Source organism: Prionailurus bengalensis, chromosome A2 (genome assembly GCF_016509475.1).
Source record: "Prionailurus bengalensis isolate Pbe53 chromosome A2, Fcat_Pben_1.1_paternal_pri, whole genome shotgun sequence".
Classification (NCBI taxonomy): Eukaryota; Metazoa; Chordata; class Mammalia; order Carnivora; family Felidae; genus Prionailurus; species Prionailurus bengalensis.
The window spans coordinates 8582373-8600170 of NC_057348.1; the positions used below are offsets into that span (position 1 = coordinate 8582373).

Sequence of the window (17798 nt, forward strand, 5' to 3'; positions counted from 1 at the left end):
TATTGACTAATCGATTAGCGGAAACCAGCCTGGAATCCCGCCCCGTCGACTAGATTTTATCCAATTACACCGCGGCTCCTAAGATCGGCGGAAGCAGGAAGGCGCCAATGAGGCCTTTGGCTGCATCGGAGGGGGCGGAGCTAAAATGTCAGCCACACCCCTCTCTGTGACTCTACCTTTAGGCTTTGCGCGTTTTAATGCGATGGTGTCCCCACGGGATCAAATTTCAGCGTCACAGCTGGGGACTGGCTTTGCGGTCCCTGAGGGGAGAGCATGAGCAGGTGGTATGTGATAGGTGGGGGTGGAAGGGGGTAGGGAGCCAGGAGGGCGCAGGATTCTCGGTCCGGAGGGCGGGGCTCAGGCTAATGACCCCGCCCCCTTCCTCCAAGAATTCTCCCGGGGACAGCGGGAGAAACAGATGATGTGGGAGGGGTAGGAGGAAGGTTATGGGGAAGGGAGGGGGGCTCGACTGGGGACCTGCCCGCAGTTGGGGCTCAGAAATGCATCTTTCCTTTTTCCCTTCAAGCCTCCCAGGGCTCCTATGGTTTCCCAGGTTCTCAGCGTGACGTGGGAGGACAGTTGCCCACTGCTGTATGTCAGGCACTGGCATAGATTAATTTACTTAATCACAATAACCCAGCAAGGTGGATAGTATGACATCCCATTTTTATAGCTGGGGACGCCGAGGCATGGAGAGAGGTTCAATAACTCTCCAACATCACACAGCCAGGAAGGGGCAGAGCTAGGATTCGAACCCAGGCCACCCAGCCCGAGAGTCTCCTCGCTTAATCATCATGCTCTACTGCCTCTGGAAGTGCGGGCCTCCCGAGACAGTGATTCTTGAAGGGGTAGCCTAGAACATTTCGGGCAGAAGAAAAGCTCCTATATCGCAAAATGGGTATAAAGACCCAGTGAGTGCTTATGGTGGTGCCCAGCACTCAGTGCGGTGCTCAGAAAATATGAGCTTAAAAAAAAAAAAAAGACTAAGGAAGATTTTACAAAGCAAATGCTGAGTAGAGTTGTGAAGGGCATAGAGGAGTCTTTTAGGAGGACTGGGCCAGAGGAAGGGCACCAGCCAACCCAGCAAGGGCAGAAGGAAAAGCCCTGGGGTGTGGGCTTTTTGGCTGAATGTGACTCAGGACAGAATGCCTTTCGCCTGGGAGTTTGTCCAGGCAGACCTGCCCCAGGTCTCCATCTGTACCAGACCTGACAACACTGGAATGTTGAACAGGGGGCATGAACAGGGGGCATGAACACCGAGAGCTGTGTTTTTAAACTTCCCTGCTTGGCTTTCAGTGCCTTGCTTGAGCTGCCCTGCTAACCTCCCGCTTCTTCTTGGACCCTACCTTAGCCATCCTGAATTTACCAGCACAGAGCACGCGGTTCCACACCTCCATGTTTTTGCAACACGCTCTTCCCTGCCGGGAATGCCCTTCCTTTAGTGCCCAATGCCAAGATCCTTTTTTGCTTTTAGGCTCTTCTGAGGCCTCACTTTCTCCTGTGGGGGGTCTTCTGGATCCTTCTCACTACCCAGCCAGTGCCTGGGGCTGGGATCATCTTTCATCCAGCTTCTGCTCCTGCCATAACTGGGAGGCCTTGGGTTCAGGGCTGAGGCCTCTCTGGGGTATTAGGGAAGGTCTGGGGGTGTCAGGACATGGGGGCTGGTCTCAGGGCAGCCCCCTGTCCCCCCCTTGTTGAAGCGACCCTCTCCTGGCTGGCCTACCCCAGGACCCTGACTACTCTCTGCCCTGCTCCTCATCTCCCTTGCCCTCCAACGTGTGTTTGCCTGCTAACGGGAAGTGTGACAAGTACTGGGGTTTGTTGAGGCGCGTCCCTAGGGCTGGGGAGCTGGGAGGGGCTGGAGGGCTCTGGGTTGGCCCCAGAAAGCCCTCACCCCCTCATTCTCCCACCCCCACCCTCTGTTCAGACTCTTCCTCAGACAAGACCTTGGACTATACAATTCACTGGTCCAGGACCCCAGAGCCAGAGATCTTGGGGCCAGCTGCTTCTGAGAACACAGTGCGGAGTATAGACTGGAGGCCTGGGAGGGACTCAGGGCCTCAGTCGAGTGGGTCTCCTCTCATCCAGAGCCCAGACTCACAGGAGCAGTGTAATGACCAGGACCTGAAGAGGCATCAGAGCATCGCTAAGGTCACCCCCACCCGGGGAAACCCCTCCTGGCCACACCACAGTCTACTGCTCCGGGACTTAGGGAGGGAGCCATGGGGGAGGGGGACGGGTCCTCCTCAAGATGTGTGTCTTCAGCACCCAGAACAGCACCCGGTGCTCAGCCGGCCCACACTAAAAATGTCTTTTTTTTTTTTTTAATGTTTATTTATTTCTGAGACAGAGAGAGACAGAGGATGAGTGGGGGAGGGACAGAGAGAGCGGGAGACAATCTGAAGCAGGCTCCAGGCTCCGAGGTGTCAGCACAGAGCCCGACATGGGGCTCGAACTCACAGACTGCGAGATCATGACCCGAGCCAAAGTCGGACCCTCAACCGACTGAGCCACCCAGGCGCCCCAAAAATGTCTTAAATGAGTGGATGAAGGGATGAATGGAAGGGACGCATGATTGTTTCTTTGTGGGGTCTTGTCTGTGATTGTGTCTATGGTGGCGGTTGTGGTCGTGCGTCTGAGATGGAGGCGGGTGGATGCCCTGGCTGTTACCACCTGGCGGGCATGGCTGTGTCCGAGCTTGTGTGGCTGTAGCTGTGTTTCAATGATCGTGCGTGGTTGTGCTTCGGGGCTGCTGGAGCTCCCCATAGGCATGGCCTATGTCATTTGCCCCTAAGGAGGAGGGCCGTTGCCTGAGCCCAAGCCAGGGACGGGGCTCTGCAGGCGTGTGCTGTCATACAGGGGCAGCCCCCGGGTGTGCGCAAGAGTATACCCCTGACCGTGTGTGGGCCGGTCGGGGGGTGGGGGTGGGGTGGGCGGTGGTGCGCACAGGTGCATAGAGGCAGCTTTGCCTGCACGCAGGGTCCGGGACACCCAGCACTCAGCAGACCCAACTCACGCCCAGCCCCACACACAATGGGTTGGGGTGAGCAAGGAGAAACACAGAGATGAATTTCTACTGCCCTCATGTCCCTGTTTCCTAGAAGCCCTTGGAGGCCAGCTCTCCCAAAGCCAAAGGTGAGAAACCTCCCTCCCAACACAACCGTGTGTGGAAGATCTGCCAGGTCCTACCTCCACCCTCTGCCCCGGCCTGGGAGGAGCCACGCCATTGCTGCCCACTTATCAGCTGGAGTTTTGCCCCTGACCTTGTCCCGCACGCCTGCCTCTCTACCTCCGCCTCCACAGACCCTAGCTCTTTACTTTGCCCCTGCCCCTCGCTCTCCCCTGAGTTTCTGCTGACCCCTGACCCCACCTTGCCCCCGCCCCCACCCCTCCTGGCCTCGGCTGACTCTTGCCTCTGCTCGCAGTTAAGTCCACCATGATGATTCCTGACTCCCAGAAGCACCTGCGATGCGAGCTGGAGTCACTCAAGAGCCAGCTACAGGCCCAGACCAAGGTGTGAGCCACCTCTGCCCCTGGCCCTGTTCTCCCAACCTCTGGCCCTCTTCTCCCGCTCCCTGCCCCTGTCCCCAAGCCCCACCTCTTCCTCGCAGGCTTTCGAGTTCCTAAACCACTCCGTGACCATGTTGGAGAAGGAGAGCTGCCTGCAGCAAATCAAGATCCAACAGCTTGAAGGTGAGGACGGGCCAAGGGTCAAAGTCAGGCTGGGGGCTGGTCCTGTTGAGGTCAGCTGGGTTAGCCCAAGGTGAAAGAAGTTGGGCGAGTCTAGGGTCAGGGTCAGGGTCAGGGTCTGGCCAGGGATAGGGCAAGCTGGGTTCAAAGCCGGGCGCAGGCGTGGAGGGGGCTCAGTCAAGATCCCAGTCTCATCTGCAGAGGTGCTGAGCCCCGTGAGCCGCCAGGCAGAGAAGGAGCGACACAAGTGGGGCGTGGAGCAGGGACGGCAGGAGCTGTGTGGGGCCCTGGCTCAAGGCCTGCAAGGGCTACAGAGGACCCTGCGTGACAGTGAGGAGGTACAGAGGGCCCGCACCACTCGCTGTCTGCAGCTGCTGGCCCAGGAGATCCGGGACAGGTGGGCATCGTCAGGAGGGCAGGTGGGAGATGGCTGTCGGGGGGGGAGGCTCAGGGAGAAGGAACGGAAGGTGGGATGAGGCGGGTGGGACTAGGACCCTGGAAGGCTTGGGAGACAGGCGAGGGGATGAGGAGGCAGTGAAGCAATGGTGGGGGGAGGGGTGTGTGGGAAGCCGGAGGCCAGAAGGCAGGGAAGACAGGAAGCCGGTGATGGGATGGGGAGAGAGAGCAGGGGATCAGGAATCTGGAGGTGACCTGGGAAACCGGAGGGAGGAGAGGCTGAGGGTATGGGAGTAGAGTATGGGAGGCCAGAGGGGCAGAAGGCGGGAGACGGAGGCCAGGCAGCAAGAGGCTGAGGCAACGGGAGGGAGGCCGGAGGTCAGGAGGCGAGGACGAGGGGGAAGGATTGGAGGTGGGGGAGTAGCTGTAGGAGGGGCAAAGTGGGCTGGCAGGTTGCGGGAAGGGGCAGACCCTGGGGGGGTGTGGGCGGGTGGTTGACCAGATGGGAACATGGGAGCTGGAGGCTTGAGGAGTCAGGCTGGCAAACGGGAGGGCAGAAGGCCAGGAAATAGGAGGCCGAAGGCTGAGCAGGGGCTGTGGGTCTAGGCTGCACTGTCCCCTCAGCAAGAAGTTCCTGTGGGAGGAGCTGGAACTGGTGCGGGAGGAGGTGACCTTCATCTATCAGAAGCTCCGTGAGTGCCCGGAGCCCACAGCCAGGAGGGGGGGTCCTTCTGCAGCTCTGGCCCCCCTGAGTCCCCTCCCCCCTACAGAGGCTCAGGAGGACGAGATCACGGAGAACCTGATGAACATCCAGAAGGTGCAGAAGACACAGGTGAAGTGCCGCAAGGTGAGCGGAGAGGACGGGACCCTGTGGGGGTTGGGGGCAGGGGGAATCTCTGTCGGCCTCCTCCATAGGACTGGGGCTGGAAGGTCTGGGTTCAAATCTCAGCTCTGCCACTTACTGCTATGTGACTGTGGTCAAGCCACTTCATCTCTCTGGGCCTCAGTTTCCCCATCCATATAATGGGCATAACAGTCCATCCCTACCTGAAGGAGTAGCTGCATGAACCGGATGGTAAACGCTTTGAGGGCAGCCTGACGTGTAATACACAGTGAGCGTTTTTCACCACGGCCATTGTTAGTACTATTGTACTAACATCCCCCGCCCCCCATCCCCACCTCGGCCCCAGGTCCTGACCAAGATGAAGCAGCAGGGGCATGAGACCTCCCACTGGCCGGAGACTGAGGAGATGCCACCAGGAGGCAGTGGCTCCTGGAGGGATGACCTCCAAAAGGAGCTGAGTGACATATGGTGACGCCCTGTTCCCACCTAACCTCTGACTCCTGACCCTCACCGCCCCCCCCCCCCGCCCTCCCACCAGTCAGATCAAGCAGCGACCACCAGAACCCAGAACCCACCTGAGTCCAGACGTCCCTCTCCTGCCAAGACTCACCTCTACCCGTGTCCCCACCATGGCCCTCCTGCCCCAGCCCTGAGCAGCCTGGAGTCCGCCAGGGCCCCCACCTCCCCATCTCCCTGCAGGTCCGCCGTGCACTTGCTGGAGAACTCCTTTGATGGCTTCACCATGTCCGCAGGGGGCTGCCCCAGGGCCTGGAACCTCAGGGGTGAGGGGGATGAGATGCCCTCTGGGGAGGGGGGAGGTGTGGGGGGGTTCCTTCTCCAGTTACACACATAGAGGTCACGTTCAGAGGCTGTGTTCAGGGGCCACATCTGTTGGATCTTGTTCTAGGGTCGTATTAAGGATTTCCATCCAGGGGTCACTCAGGGGCACTGGGATCTTTTTAAAAGATCAGTGGGGTAAAATTCAGGGGTCACTGAGGTCATACTTTGGTATCGTGTTGGGTCACATTCAAGTGGCATAATCAAGGGCCACTGGCCCCTGATCATGATGCCACTCAAGGGTCACACTCAGGGCTCGTGGGTAAAAGGCCAGAATTGCACCTGTCCCTCCTGCAGGCTACAAGGGGCACCGATGCCTGAGCCCTCTGTTCCCCTCCTGGGACTCGGACTCAGACTCAGACCAGAACCCTTCCCAGCCACCGTTCAACAAGAGCCACTCCTTCCCACCTGGTGCGGATCCCCCCTTGCCTTACCCCACCCTTCCCCTCTTGGCCCGCCCTGGAACGGACCCTCCCAGCTCCCCACCGGGGCATCGGCTCCCTGACCTCCAGCCCTGAGGTCCTCTGGGCTAAGCCGGGCCCTGACCCTACTCTCTCTCCACAGCCTGAGCAGCCGGGACTGCTCTCCCTGAAGACCCCTCCAGAGAGAAAATAAACTAGCCAAGACCCTCTTCCACCTGTGGACTTGCTCCTGCTGCTTCCTAGGCCTGAGAATGATCCTCAACATCCTCCCCCCCCCCCGCCCCCGCCGCTTCCCCACCCTAGTTTACTTCCCAGGGTTGGGGGCGGTGTGGAGACCCCAGAGGCTGTTCAGGATATGTAGGCTTAGGGTCCGGGGACAGAGTGAGGCCAGATTTAGTATATAACAAAGTCAGGGGTCAGTCTGTCCAGATAAGAGTGTCCAGACGGGATCGTTATTATACTAGCCACCAGAGTTCCTTTGGGGGGGGGGGGCAGGCCATCCAGCCTGCTGCCTGTACTGCCCCAAAGGGGAAACTGAGGCACCGGGAGAGGGTCGAGGCCCAGGGTCACCCTTTCACACCCTGCCCTCCTCTTCCCCTCAGCGCCCGTCCCCCCCCCCCCCCACCTAGTTCTCCCTCCACCTGCAGCCCTCATTCCCTCCCGAATTTGTTCTAACGCTCTGGGTCCCCAAGAGCAACGGTGGTGGCCCCGCCCGACCATGCTGATAAGACGCCTCGAGTCCCCGCCTCACAGGATTATGCAAATGAGGCGCCCGGAGGCCCCGCCCCTCGCCCCTTCGCTGAGTCTGCGCGGCTCGGCGGGGCCGACGGAGTCTCCCATCTCCGCGTCCGCCCGCCGGGCCTGCCGTCCGTCTGTTCGTCCTGCTGCCCGGGTGACTTCTAAGCGGAGCGGGGGCTCAGGCGGTGACAGCCTCGACCCGGTGAGGGAGAGGGGCTTGGGGCGCCCCCTGCTCCCCCCCCCTCTCGCGGGCTTCCGATCCTCGGTCTGTCTGTCTGGCCAAGGTTCAGTTTCTGCGGGTCGGGTCCCCTGTGGGTCCAGCCCAGGGAGGGGGAGGGGAGGCAGTGAGCTGGGGCTCGCGGACCGGGTTCGGGGAGGGGAGCGTGGAGAGGGGACCCCGGACCCGAGAAGCCAAGCGGCGGTGGTGAGGGTGACTGTGATTGTGTGGTTGTCATTATGTATCAGTGTGTGGTTGTGTAACTGCAATTGTGTGGCTTTGGCGATGCCTGTGTGGCGCGCGTGTGACTGTCTCTTGGGGCTGTCGTTGTGTGGCTGTCGTCACGGGGTATCACTCTGAGGGTGTGTGTGGCTGTGTGGTTGTGTGCACATGACTGCCATTGTGTGTTCCTCCTGATGGTGTGGGGGGGCCCATTTCTATGTTTCAGTGTGGCGGTGATCACGCGCCTCTCTTGTGTGGCTTGGCGTGCAAATCCGTGTCACGGTCCGTATATGTGCCCTTGTGTAGCCGTGTGGCTGAGCTGGTGGATGACATCGTCTCCTATGAGTGTCCGCGTGGATGAGAGATGGTTAATGTGCGTGGCTGTCATTGAGTGCCTGGCAATTGGGGGCGTGACGCTGTGCCCGGCCGATGACCCCCACTGTGTGTGGTGACTCTTTCGGATGTGGCTCCGAAGTGTGCTGCCAGTATGTCCCTGACGATGGGGGGCGGGGGTGAGCGCTTGTGTGGGGCTGTATGCGGGGCTGCGAAATGTGTGGAGGGCCTCCTCTTGTGTCCCTGAGTCTGTGTGTGTGTGGGGGGGGGGGGATTGTTTGATCTGTGTGGGTGTCTGTGACAGGCCGTGTGCACACTGTGCCGTGTGTGTGAGTGTACCGTTGTGTGCGAGTGGGTGTTGGGCACCTGTCTGAATGAGCAGGCCCGTCTTGTTCACCACAAGCCAAGTGCCTAAAACCCGGCAGGCCCTGGATCCCTGTTTGTGGGATGGACAGACGCCGCGCCGTGTGTGTGGTGTTGGCCACGGAGGCTGTGGCTGAGTTGTGTACCCTAGGGATGCCAGCACGTGTGGTTGTGTCTCTGGAAGGGTGAGGGGCCGTGGCCAGGTGCGCATCTGAGATGTCTGGTGACCCTTACCCCACATGTCACACTTCAGGGCAAGCTGCGTGGATGGGGCACTGGACCCAGAGTGCCTACCCTCACCTTCCTGGGCCTCAGTTTCCACCTCTGTGCAATGGGGTTGACCGTCCCCGTCCTGCTGGCCGCCAGGAGCGGCTGTGAGTCTGTGGGTGTGGCGGAGGCCTGTGGGAAGCCATAGGGCCTTTTCGCAGGTGAGGTCAGCCTGGGAGAATGGGTCGAGCAGGTGTGGCTGTGTTGGCCCCTCCGTGCTGGGGACTGAGGTTACATATTGGGGAGAGGGGGCTTGTTGGGAGAAGATAGCCCCCTCATGATCCAGAGAAGCAGACAGGCTGGGAAGAGGGGGAGAGGGAGAGGCAGCTGGGAGAGAAGGAGGGCCTGGCCATCAGCCCAAACTAGTTAGGCACAGCCCATGGGGACAGGAGAGAGAGGCTCCTATGGGCCATGGGGGAAGGCGTTTAGAGGAGGAGCCTGGGAGGGGTGGGGGCCACGGAGCAGGGGGTCCCTGATAAAGCACACGGAGAAAGAGGATGGGGTCCCCTAAAAACCAGTGGGGGCCTAGATCCCTTCTAAATGGATCCTTCTCTGTGGGGGAGGGGTCCCATTAAGCGGAAGAAGCCTCTTCCAGAGGCCGAGGGGAGGTGACCTACAGGGTAAGGAGGAAGGCCCTCCTAAAAGGCATGGGGTCTGAATCTCCTCTGTGGGCTGTCGGGGGAGACCACTGGAGAACCTCTGGGATCCCTGGCAGAGGCTGACCGCTCGTTGGGTCAGGGGAGGCCGGAGCCTCCGATGGGCAGCGTCCTGGATGTCCAGAGTCCGGGCCAGGAGGCTCAGTGGGTGGAGCCGGGACTCCTTTGTGGTAGTGTTGGGGCCTAAGGGGCCCAGGCGACCAGAGCCTCCCCCTGGGCCCCGCCCTGGCCGCCCCATTCCCTCCCCACCTCCGCAGGCCCGGCCTTCACCATGGCAGGAGGGAGACCTCAGCTGAAGAGGAGTTTCTCCATCATTCCCTGCTTTGTCTTCGTGGAGGTGAGGAACCCGGGAACTCTCTGCCTGCGCCTGCGTGCCCCCCTGACTTGCTCCCAGACCCTCAGCGGGGAGGAGGTGCGTTCAGGAGCCACACTCCCAGAGTTCGAATCCCGCTGTGTCCATCCTTCCCGCCGAACCCTGGGTACCTCGCATACCCTGCTCTCGAGCCTCAGTTTCCTTGTCTGTCAAATAGGCACATAGAGTCCCTTTCTCCTAGCGTGGTTATGAAGGTAAAATGTATTATAATTCACGGATGAGGGTTAGCATGACACCCCAGCAAGGATTGTACTATTTATCTTCTCCCCTGTTGGTCTGTCCTCCCCCCACCGACTGACCCTTCTCTCTGGTCTGAGCCCTGGCCCAGTCCTCACTCTCGCTCTCCCTAATCTCATCTCCTCTTTCCTTCCCATTCTATGAGTCCCTTCTCTTTCTCTTCTCCCTTCCCCTCCCCTCCTCTCCCACCTTCTGTTTCCATCTTTTTGTGTCTGCCAGGCCCTGACCATTCTCCACCTCTCTCTCGCTCTCTCTCACCCTTTTTATCTCTCTCAGTCTTGATCTCTCTGTCTCTTCCCCCCCCCCCCCCCCCCCCCCCCCCCCATCTCTGTCTCTCACCACGGCCCCAGCTTGGACCTGACCCTGTCTCTTCTCTCTCTATCTCTCCGCCATGACTGGGTGGCAGTCAGTGCTTCTGGGCATCGTGGTCCTGCTCGCTTACCGCCTGGAGTTCACGGACACCTTCCCCGTGCACACCCAGGGGTTCTTCTGCTATGACAGTACCTATGCGAAGCCTTACCCGGGGCCTGAGGCTGCCAGCCGAGTGCCTCCTGCTCTCATCTATGCCCTAGTCACTGCTGGGCCCACCCTCACGGTGAGACTGGGGGTAGCCTTGGGCAGGCCCAGGCAGCGGGAGGACGAGGTGGAGGTGTTGGGGTGGGAGGAGGGTTGGATTTGAAGGCCAGGAAGACCCTGCCTTGATCTTGCCCACAGATCCTGCTGGGGGAGCTGGCGCGTGCCTTTTTCCCCGCGCCACCCTCCGCTGTCCCCATCATTGGGGAGAGCACCATCGTGTCAGGGGCCTGCTGCCGCTTCAGTCCGCCACTGCGGAGGCTGGTCCGCTTCCTGGGTGAGTGACATGGCCAGCCGGTCGGCTGTGCAAAGGAAACATGGGCCAGATTCAGCCATAATAAGAAGTTTATAGGGCAGAGGGCCTAGAACTCTCATGATGGTGACTTCCTGGAGCAAAAGGGGACTTGGGCTGAGGCCAGGCATGATGGGGGTTCTAGGGACATGGGTGGGGCCTAAGCCAACCACGATGGCAACCGGGAGGGCTCCCAGATTGCTACAGGGAGAATCTCAAGGCAAAAAAGGGGGACACAGGCCCAGCCCAAATACCATCCCACCTTCCACCGCACCCTGAACAGGACGGTGAGATCCCACTGTGCTTTAAGGGCGATCCCAGCCACAAGTGGCGGAGAAATGTAGGAGAGGGGCAGAGCTCATCCCAAACGGTGGCGTCTGTGACAGAAGGCTACAGATACAGCTCTGGCTAATTGTTCGTCCGGGGAAAAAGTGATCGGCTCAGTGAGTCCAGGACAGGTGCAGAAAGGCCCAGAAATGCCATCAGGATAGTCCTAGGAGGTTCCAGGCATAGGCCCAATCCTGATGTAATGCTGTTGAGGGGTCCTGGGCCTGGATATATGGGGGTCCCAGGGGCGGACCCCCTCCTGATATGGCAGCAATCCAAGAGAGAGGCAAGATGCTCAGAGTGCCATCAAGGGAAGAGGACCTTGGCCCAGCTGTAAGGTGATGTGGCTTTAGGAGGATTCTCAGCTGTGCTTTAATGACGGTCGCAGCAGCAAGGAGACAGGACGCCCAGATGAGCCATAGGGACTCGCAGGAGGCGGGCCCCTGGCATCTCAGGGGCCCAGCACGAACCCTGTCTCCCACCCCACCCCCAGGAGTCTACTCCTTCGGCCTCTTCACCACAACCATCTTCGCCAACGCTGGGCAGGTGGTGACCGGAAACCCCACACCGCACTTCCTGTCCGTGTGTCGCCCCAACTACACGGCCCTGGGCTGCCCACCGCCTTCGCCCGACAGGCCGGGGCCCGACCGCTTCGTCACCGACCAGGGTGCCTGTGCCGGCAGCCCCAGCCTGGTGGCCGCTGCGCGCCGTGCCTTCCCCTGCAAGGATGCTGCCCTTTGCGCCTACGCGGTCACCTACACAGCGGTGAGCCCCAAAATAGGGGCACAAAAGGGGGGGGGGGCGGCCAGTGGGTAGGAGGCCACCCTGGGCTGGAGCCTCTGATTCCTTCCCAGGGTAAGGTCATGCCCCGGTGCTGTGATACGGTCCCTAGGGTGGCCCCACCCCTCTGGATGGCCGGTCCCAGAGTCTGAGTTTATTGCTGTGTTCGTGACTGCCCCTTTTGGGTCTGGCCACGCTGCCTGACCCAGGAACGCTGTACTCAAAGGAGGCTGTTGGCTCCACCCTGCGGGACCAAAACGCTGTTCCTGGAACACTGGACTCCGTTTCCGGGAGCCTAGCCATGTCCCCATGATGCTACAGGTGCTAGATACTGGCTGGGAGACTGGACAGAGGTGCTTTCAACTTGGTCCCCAGGAGCCTTTTTGTCCTTGCCCTTTGTTGATGTGGCCATGTCCCTGACTTGACCCACTGGGACTTCCTTTGTCCCCTGCTTTTCCCTGGTTCGCACGTCCTGTTGCTTTGACTCCTTTTTCCGGTGTTCGTGACTAGCTTCTATTCTTGTCAGTGGTCCGGGGCTTTGGGGATTCCACCTCCTGGAGTTCTTGGACCTGCCCCCTGAGCCTTGACTACACCCTTTGGGCCTGAAGCTTTGTGTTAACCTAGCAAGCGTCTTCCCCTGTCTCTGACTGGTCCTGGGGAGACCTGGGCCCCAGACTCTGTCCTCTGCTCTTTGGTGCCCTGGCCACTCCCCCATCCCTCCAAGGGCCCACTGGGAGTTCACGACTCCATTCCCGAACTCCCGTTCCCCTGATTCTGTTCCCTGGAGCCCCTGGCCGCAGCCTCCTGCCCCAACGCCGTTCCTAGAGATTCTGGCCACGCCCCCAGCCCGGAATGCCGTATCCGGGTTCGGCAAACTGCACTGTGTCCCCTGACTGGTTGGCTCCTGCAGATGTACGTGACGCTTGTGTTCCGAGTGAAGGGCTCCCGCCTGGTCAAACCCTCGCTCTGCCTGGCCCTGCTGTGCCCCGCCTTCCTGGTGGGCGTGGTCCGCGTGGCCGAGTACCGCAACCACTGGTCTGACGTGCTGGCCGGCTTCCTGACAGGCGCTGCCATCGCAACCTTTCTGGTGAGCCATCCATCCATCCCGATACGGGAGACCCTCTGTCAGCTCTGACCCGAGAAGCAGGACCACATGATAGTGAAGGGTGTGGCCTCTGTGTGACCTTGGGCAAGTCCCTTACCCTCACCCTGCCTAGATGTTCTTCTCATCTGTGAAATGGGATAACAGGATGAGGGTAAGTAGAGTGAGGTCCTCGCTATGAATGCAGAATTTAAGGGGGCACCAAAACAGTAATCAAGGAAGATAATGTCTTAATGAAATATTTTTAAAAATCACAATGAGTGCAAAAACACATAATGTCCCAAGCATCGAAAACTTAAAGACACGATCAGATCCTGTCCTTGCACGACTTAGCTCTACTTGTCTCGCCCTAGTCGTGGCCCTGTGGGATAAATAATAATAGTACCTACCTCTTAGTAAAGTAGAAAGAACAGGGCCTGGCACATAAATGTACTGCTAAAATGTTAACTGAGGTTAACTGAGCCTCAGTTTCCCGATCTGAAAACTGGGGATGGTATTTACACAACGCCTACAGTATTGGCTTCAGGCTTCGAATGCACCTCTCCCTCTGCCCCAGGTCACCTGCGTTGTACACAACTTCCAGAGCCGGCGGCCCTCTGGCCGAAGGTTCTCCCCCTGGGAAGACCTGGGCCAAGCCCCCACCATGGACAGCCCCCTCGAAAAGTTAAGTGTGGCCCAGGTAAGGGGGGCCGGGGTCTGCTCCCGGCTGGAGAGGGTGGTGGGTGGAGGGGGACCAAGGAGGCAAGGAATTCGGGCAAGAGGTGGGGGTCTCTGGGCCACAGGGAGATAAAGGGATTGCTCGTCTTTGTGGACCTAGGTCCTGGGGGACAGTCACACAAAATAGAAGAATGTGTCATGGTTAATCTGGAAAACCCTAGTTGTCTTTTCCATTGGGCTCTCTCCCCAAAGAGCCCCTCATGGCTGTGGCCGGTGGGGCCCAGGGGGCCGCTAGCCCCTTCCCTCTGCCTCTTTGTCTCAGGAACCCGAGGCCTGCAGGCCGCATTCGACACCGGCACGGCTCACCCCATCCAGTGAGTGTCGAGGGGGTGGGGGGATAACCGGGGGGACTGCCAGGTCCCAGTCACTGCCACAGAGGTCTCGCCTATGCTCTTGTGGCCCCCTCCCAAGCTTTCTGATCCCCTGACCTCTGACCCTGACCCCCAGAGTCGCAGAACTGTGCCCGCCGTGGCCACCTGATCCCCAGCTGCGTGTCCTCCAGGGCTCCAGCCATGTGTTCGTCGCCCCGTGTGCCCCGCCCTCGATTGAGGTCTGAGCCGACGCCCCTGCCTCTGCCCCTGCCCCTGCCAGCACCAACCCCCAGCCAGGGCCCCTCACCCTCCTCCCCTGGGCCTGGGGGGCCGGGTGGGGGTGGTGGACGTGGTCGGAAGCTGCTTCTGCCCACACCCCTGCTTCGGGACCTGTACACCCTTAGTGGACTCTATCCCTCCCCCTTCCACCGGGACAACTTCAGCCCTTACCTGTTTGCCAGCCGTGACCACCTGTTGTGAGGCCCCACCACCCACCCAGAATCTTCCAGGTCCCCATTCCTTCCCTGCCACACGTGAGTGTGCGTGTGCCATGTGAGTGCCAAAGCCCCCTGTGCACAAACCAGCCAGGCCTAGATGTTAGAGGCTGGCTGGAAGGACATTTGGGGGGCCCCTGCCTCTCTTGCCCTCTGGAACATCCAAGTGGGCATAACTGGGAGGTGGGCCCTTGCCCCCAGGATGGCTCTTTTAGGGCCCAAACCTGACGCCATTGGCCATTGCTGAGCCAATGGGAGTCCCCAGTTCTAAAACTTCTACTCAAAAGGAGTTTACTCCAGCCAATGGAGCCTCCCCTCACGTCTTAGAATCCTCAGGCAAGAGGGTAACTCCAGTTTGTGTTCAGTGTCTGAACAACCAGTAGGAGTCCTTGGTTTTCAGAACTTCTAGGATGGGTGGGTATGATTCCAGTCAATGGGGGACCGCCAATGTCTAAGCATGTGCAGAGGAGAGGAGGGAGATGGGGTCATCCTGTGTCATTGGGTCCTCTCTCAGAATCAGAGAGTCCAGCTGGAGAATGGGGGGCAGGCTCCCCCGTGGCAGGGTTCTTGGAGCACCCCTTCCTCTCTCAGCCCCTCCCCCATGTGCAACCTCTCACTCAGTCCCTCCTAACTCCCAACTTACACAGGGCTTGCCCCAGTTCAGAGGTTTTGGGGTTCAGGGTGCTGTCTCTCCCCTTGTCTGTGCCCAGGTCACCTCAAACCCCTCTGTTATTAGGGCTGTGGGAGGGACTTTTTTTTGCCTTGGAGTCTGTCCCTGTTCTTTACACTGCCCCCACCCCGGGCTCCAGCCTCATGCAGATGTGCCATCATGGGGGGCATGGGTGGAGCAGAGAGGGCTCCCCTGCCCCAGGCAGCCAAAGGCAGTGGGCAGAGGAGATACTGCCCCCCTTTCCTGCCCCCACCTTATCTTTAATAAAGACCTGTTTGTAACAGAAGTTTGGCCACCTGCCTTCCTCCTCCCCCAGGTGTTGGGGTGTGGAAGACTTTAATTGTGGGTCTGTAGGTGAGGTTGGGCGAGGGTTTATTGTCACAGCGTATCTGAGAGGGATGTGGAAAAGCAGTGTGGGGCCATTGAGCCAGCGGCTTGGGTTTAAATCCTGGCTCAGCATTTCCTGGTCGCGTGACTTCAAGAAAGTTCATTAACCTCTCCGTTCTCTTGTTTCTTCATCTGTCAAACGCAGACAGTGCCACATGTAAGGCACACAAACACATGGTGAGCAGCCTCACACGACCGCCTCCTCCAGGCAGTTGGCCTGTTTTTGACTATGGTCAGGTGCAGAGGACCTGGGGAATAGGGTGAGGGCACTAGGACCCCCATGCCAAAACCTGGCTTCATGGATGAGAGCAAGGGTTCTGACTGTGAGGTTGTGCTGAGACCCAACCCTTGAGGACCCAGTGGAAACCAGGAGGGTAGGAGGGGCATGGAGGCACAGACCTCCCCACAACCCACTGCGGGTCTGAGGGGCTTCAGACAGGCCATTCGGGCCATGGAGTTATTCCGGAGCCAGGAAAGGGTTATCTGCTTCCCTTCCCCCCTTATTTCATTCATTCATTCATTCATTCATTCACTCATTCATTCAACAAACACTATGGATCAGCTACTGTGTGCCAGGTTCTGTGTAGTTAGGTACAGAGGTTGTAGCAGTGAACAGAAGAGACAAATTTCTGCCATCAGGAAGCTAATATTCTAATATGTGAGAGACAGACAACAAGATAAATACACTAGACACAGAGTCACAACTCCAGATTTCAAAAATGTCTGAAAACCAAACTTCTTTCATAGCTCATTTGTGGCAAAGCCTGACCTTTACTGACATACAGTTATTATAGCTTTTATTTACTGAACTTTATGTGAATATTCTTTTTTAAATAAAGTTTATTTATTTATTTTTAAGAGAGAGGGAGAGAGAGAATCCCAAGCAGGCTCCATGCTATCAGTGCAGAGCCCGATGCGGGGCTTGAACCCATGGACTGTGAGATCATGATCTGAGCCAAAATCGAGAACTGGAGGCCTAATCGTTTGAGTCACCCAGGTGCCTTTTGATTTGAATATTCTCATGTTTCATTGCAGATAAAGGAAATTGTTTGATTTTGAGATGTTATCCCAGGCCCCACTAGGATGTTATGCAATACATAGTATTTATACCATAGTACCTTTCAAAAAAGATCTGAAGAATTCTGAATTCCAAATTCTAGGATCAACGATTTAGGTCAGGGTTTGGGTCTCTGATACATTAGATATTGACAAGCGATAGGAGAAAATTCAAGCTAGAGAGGACAATGGACACCTTTGGGATGGGAACAGAGCTTGCAATTTAAGGGGGCATAAAGGGGAGCCTGAGTGGCTGAGTTGGATAAGCATCTGACTCTTGATCTCAGCTCAGGTCTTGATCTCAGGGTCATGAGTTCAGGTCCCGTGTTGGTCTCTGCACTGAGCGTGAAGACTAGTTAAAAAATAAATAAATAGGGGCGCCTGGGTGGCGCAGTCGGTTAAGCGTCCGACTTCAGCCAGGTCACGATCTCGCGGTCCGTGAGTTCGAGCCCCGCGTCGGGCTCTGGGCTGATGGCTCAGAGCCTGGAGCCTGTTTCTGATTCTGTGTCTCCCTCTCTCTCTGCCCCTCCCCCTTTCATGCTCTGTCTCTCTCTGTCCCAAAAATAAATAAATGTTGGGAAAAAAAAATTAAAAAAAAATAAATCTCTTAAAAAAATAAATAAATAAAATATAGATAGGTAGGTAGATATAAAGAGTTCAGGCCCTGAGTTGGGCTCTATGCTGGGCGTGAAGCCTGCTTATAAACAAACAAAAGCATGAGGAGGAAGGGAGAGAGCCATGTAAATAGGCAGGGGGGAAGGAACGTTTGAGGCAGAGGGAACAGCAAGCACCAAAGCTCTGAGGTGGAAACCAACCCCCTGTGTTCAGGGACCAGTGAGGAGACCTGTGCAGCTGGAGCTGAACGAGGCAGGGGGCAGATAGGAGAGGAGGTGGGGTAGGTGGCAGGGCTGACTGTGGGCCATGGGGAATTATATGGGGGCATGAGAGGGCTTAAGGCAGAGGAGAGAGAGAATCACGGAGCCCTCTTCTTCACCGAACAGAGCTTCTATTTCCAGGGATCCCACCCCTGAGACCTTGGTTCCTTCTGTTACACAGCTACCTCCACACGGGCCAGGAAAGAAGCAAAACTTCAGCACAGCGGACAGCGTTCCAGCCAGCCCAGCTAGCGCTGTCCGTGGTTCTGAAACCAAGTGCCGGCTAAGAAAGGGTAAAGTGAAGGCCGCCAGACACAAAGAAGTGTTTGGGCCTGCTAGAGGGGGTGGAGACGGCCGATCTTACCTTGTCCACACCCCATCCCAGGATGGATAATTTTAGGTAGAAAACCCAGACCAAGGTATATGTACTTACTCAAAAGATTTGTTGACATGCCCTGTACGCTTCACAGAATCTCAAACTCAACTCAACCAAAACTGAATTCTGGTTTATCATGCAAGTCAGACCACAACCTACCTCTGCTCAAAACCTCTCATGGCTGGTTCCCATGCATCCTGGTAAAAGCCAAAGTGCTCCCAGTGTCTCAGGGCCTTTGCACTT

The 17798-nt window shown here is 58.0% G+C and overlaps 2 protein-coding genes across 8 annotated transcripts; both read left to right on the forward strand.

Annotated features, from left to right (window-relative positions):
• The first annotated feature begins 74 nt into the window (after positions 1–74).
• On the forward strand, positions 75–6398 carry CCDC159 (coiled-coil domain containing 159). 4 transcript variants are annotated; one of them, XM_043586597.1, is made up of 13 exons: positions 75–284; positions 1701–1816; positions 1928–2151; positions 3102–3135; positions 3426–3514; positions 3612–3693; positions 3892–4087; positions 4693–4778; positions 4857–4933; positions 5277–5398; positions 5630–5712; positions 6065–6178; positions 6332–6398. In XM_043586597.1, the coding sequence occupies exons 1-13, from the start codon at positions 274–276 to the stop codon at positions 6334–6336; spliced, it is 1239 nt and encodes a 412-aa protein (XP_043442532.1). In that variant the 5' UTR covers positions 75–273; the 3' UTR covers positions 6337–6398. The 4 variants fall into 4 exon arrangements, with proteins under 4 accessions (XP_043442532.1, XP_043442534.1, XP_043442535.1 ...); XM_043586599.1 differs by having other exon boundaries at positions 4711–4778; XM_043586598.1 differs by having other exon boundaries at positions 195–291.
• A 127-nt stretch (positions 6399–6525) lies between these two features.
• PLPPR2 (phospholipid phosphatase related 2) lies at positions 6526–15147 on the forward strand. Of its 4 annotated transcripts, none has more exons than XM_043586592.1 (10): positions 6526–7129; positions 8316–8436; positions 9243–9322; positions 10002–10190; positions 10310–10445; positions 11281–11552; positions 12478–12654; positions 13226–13348; positions 13649–13700; positions 13834–15147. In XM_043586592.1, the coding sequence occupies exons 1-10, from the start codon at positions 6908–6910 to the stop codon at positions 14175–14177; spliced, it is 1716 nt and encodes a 571-aa protein (XP_043442527.1). In that variant the 5' UTR covers positions 6526–6907; the 3' UTR covers positions 14178–15147. The 4 variants fall into 4 exon arrangements, with proteins under 4 accessions (XP_043442527.1, XP_043442529.1, XP_043442528.1 ...); XM_043586594.1 differs by having other exon boundaries at positions 13226–13332; positions 13834–13872; XM_043586593.1 differs by having other exon boundaries at positions 7016–7129; positions 10006–10190.
• The last annotated feature ends 2651 nt before the right edge of the window (positions 15148–17798 follow it).

Coding starts and splice junctions, on each gene's coding strand:
- CCDC159 (XM_043586597.1), top strand. Junction 1,817..1,927: donor GAAGTGTGACAAGTACTGGG/GTTTGTTGAGGC, acceptor CCCTCTGTTCAG/ACTCTTCCTCAGACAAGACC. Junction 5,399..5,629: donor AAGGAGCTGAGTGACATATG/GTGACGCCCTGT, acceptor ATCTCCCTGCAG/GTCCGCCGTGCACTTGCTGG.
- PLPPR2 (XM_043586592.1), top strand. CDS start 6,908: ATGCTGATAAGACGCCTCGAGTCCCCGCCTCACAGGATTATGCAAATG. Junction 11,553..12,477: donor ACGCGGTCACCTACACAGCG/GTGAGCCCCAAA, acceptor TGGCTCCTGCAG/ATGTACGTGACGCTTGTGTT. Junction 13,701..13,833: donor GGCACGGCTCACCCCATCCA/GTGAGTGTCGAG, acceptor CCTGACCCCCAG/AGTCGCAGAACTGTGCCCGC.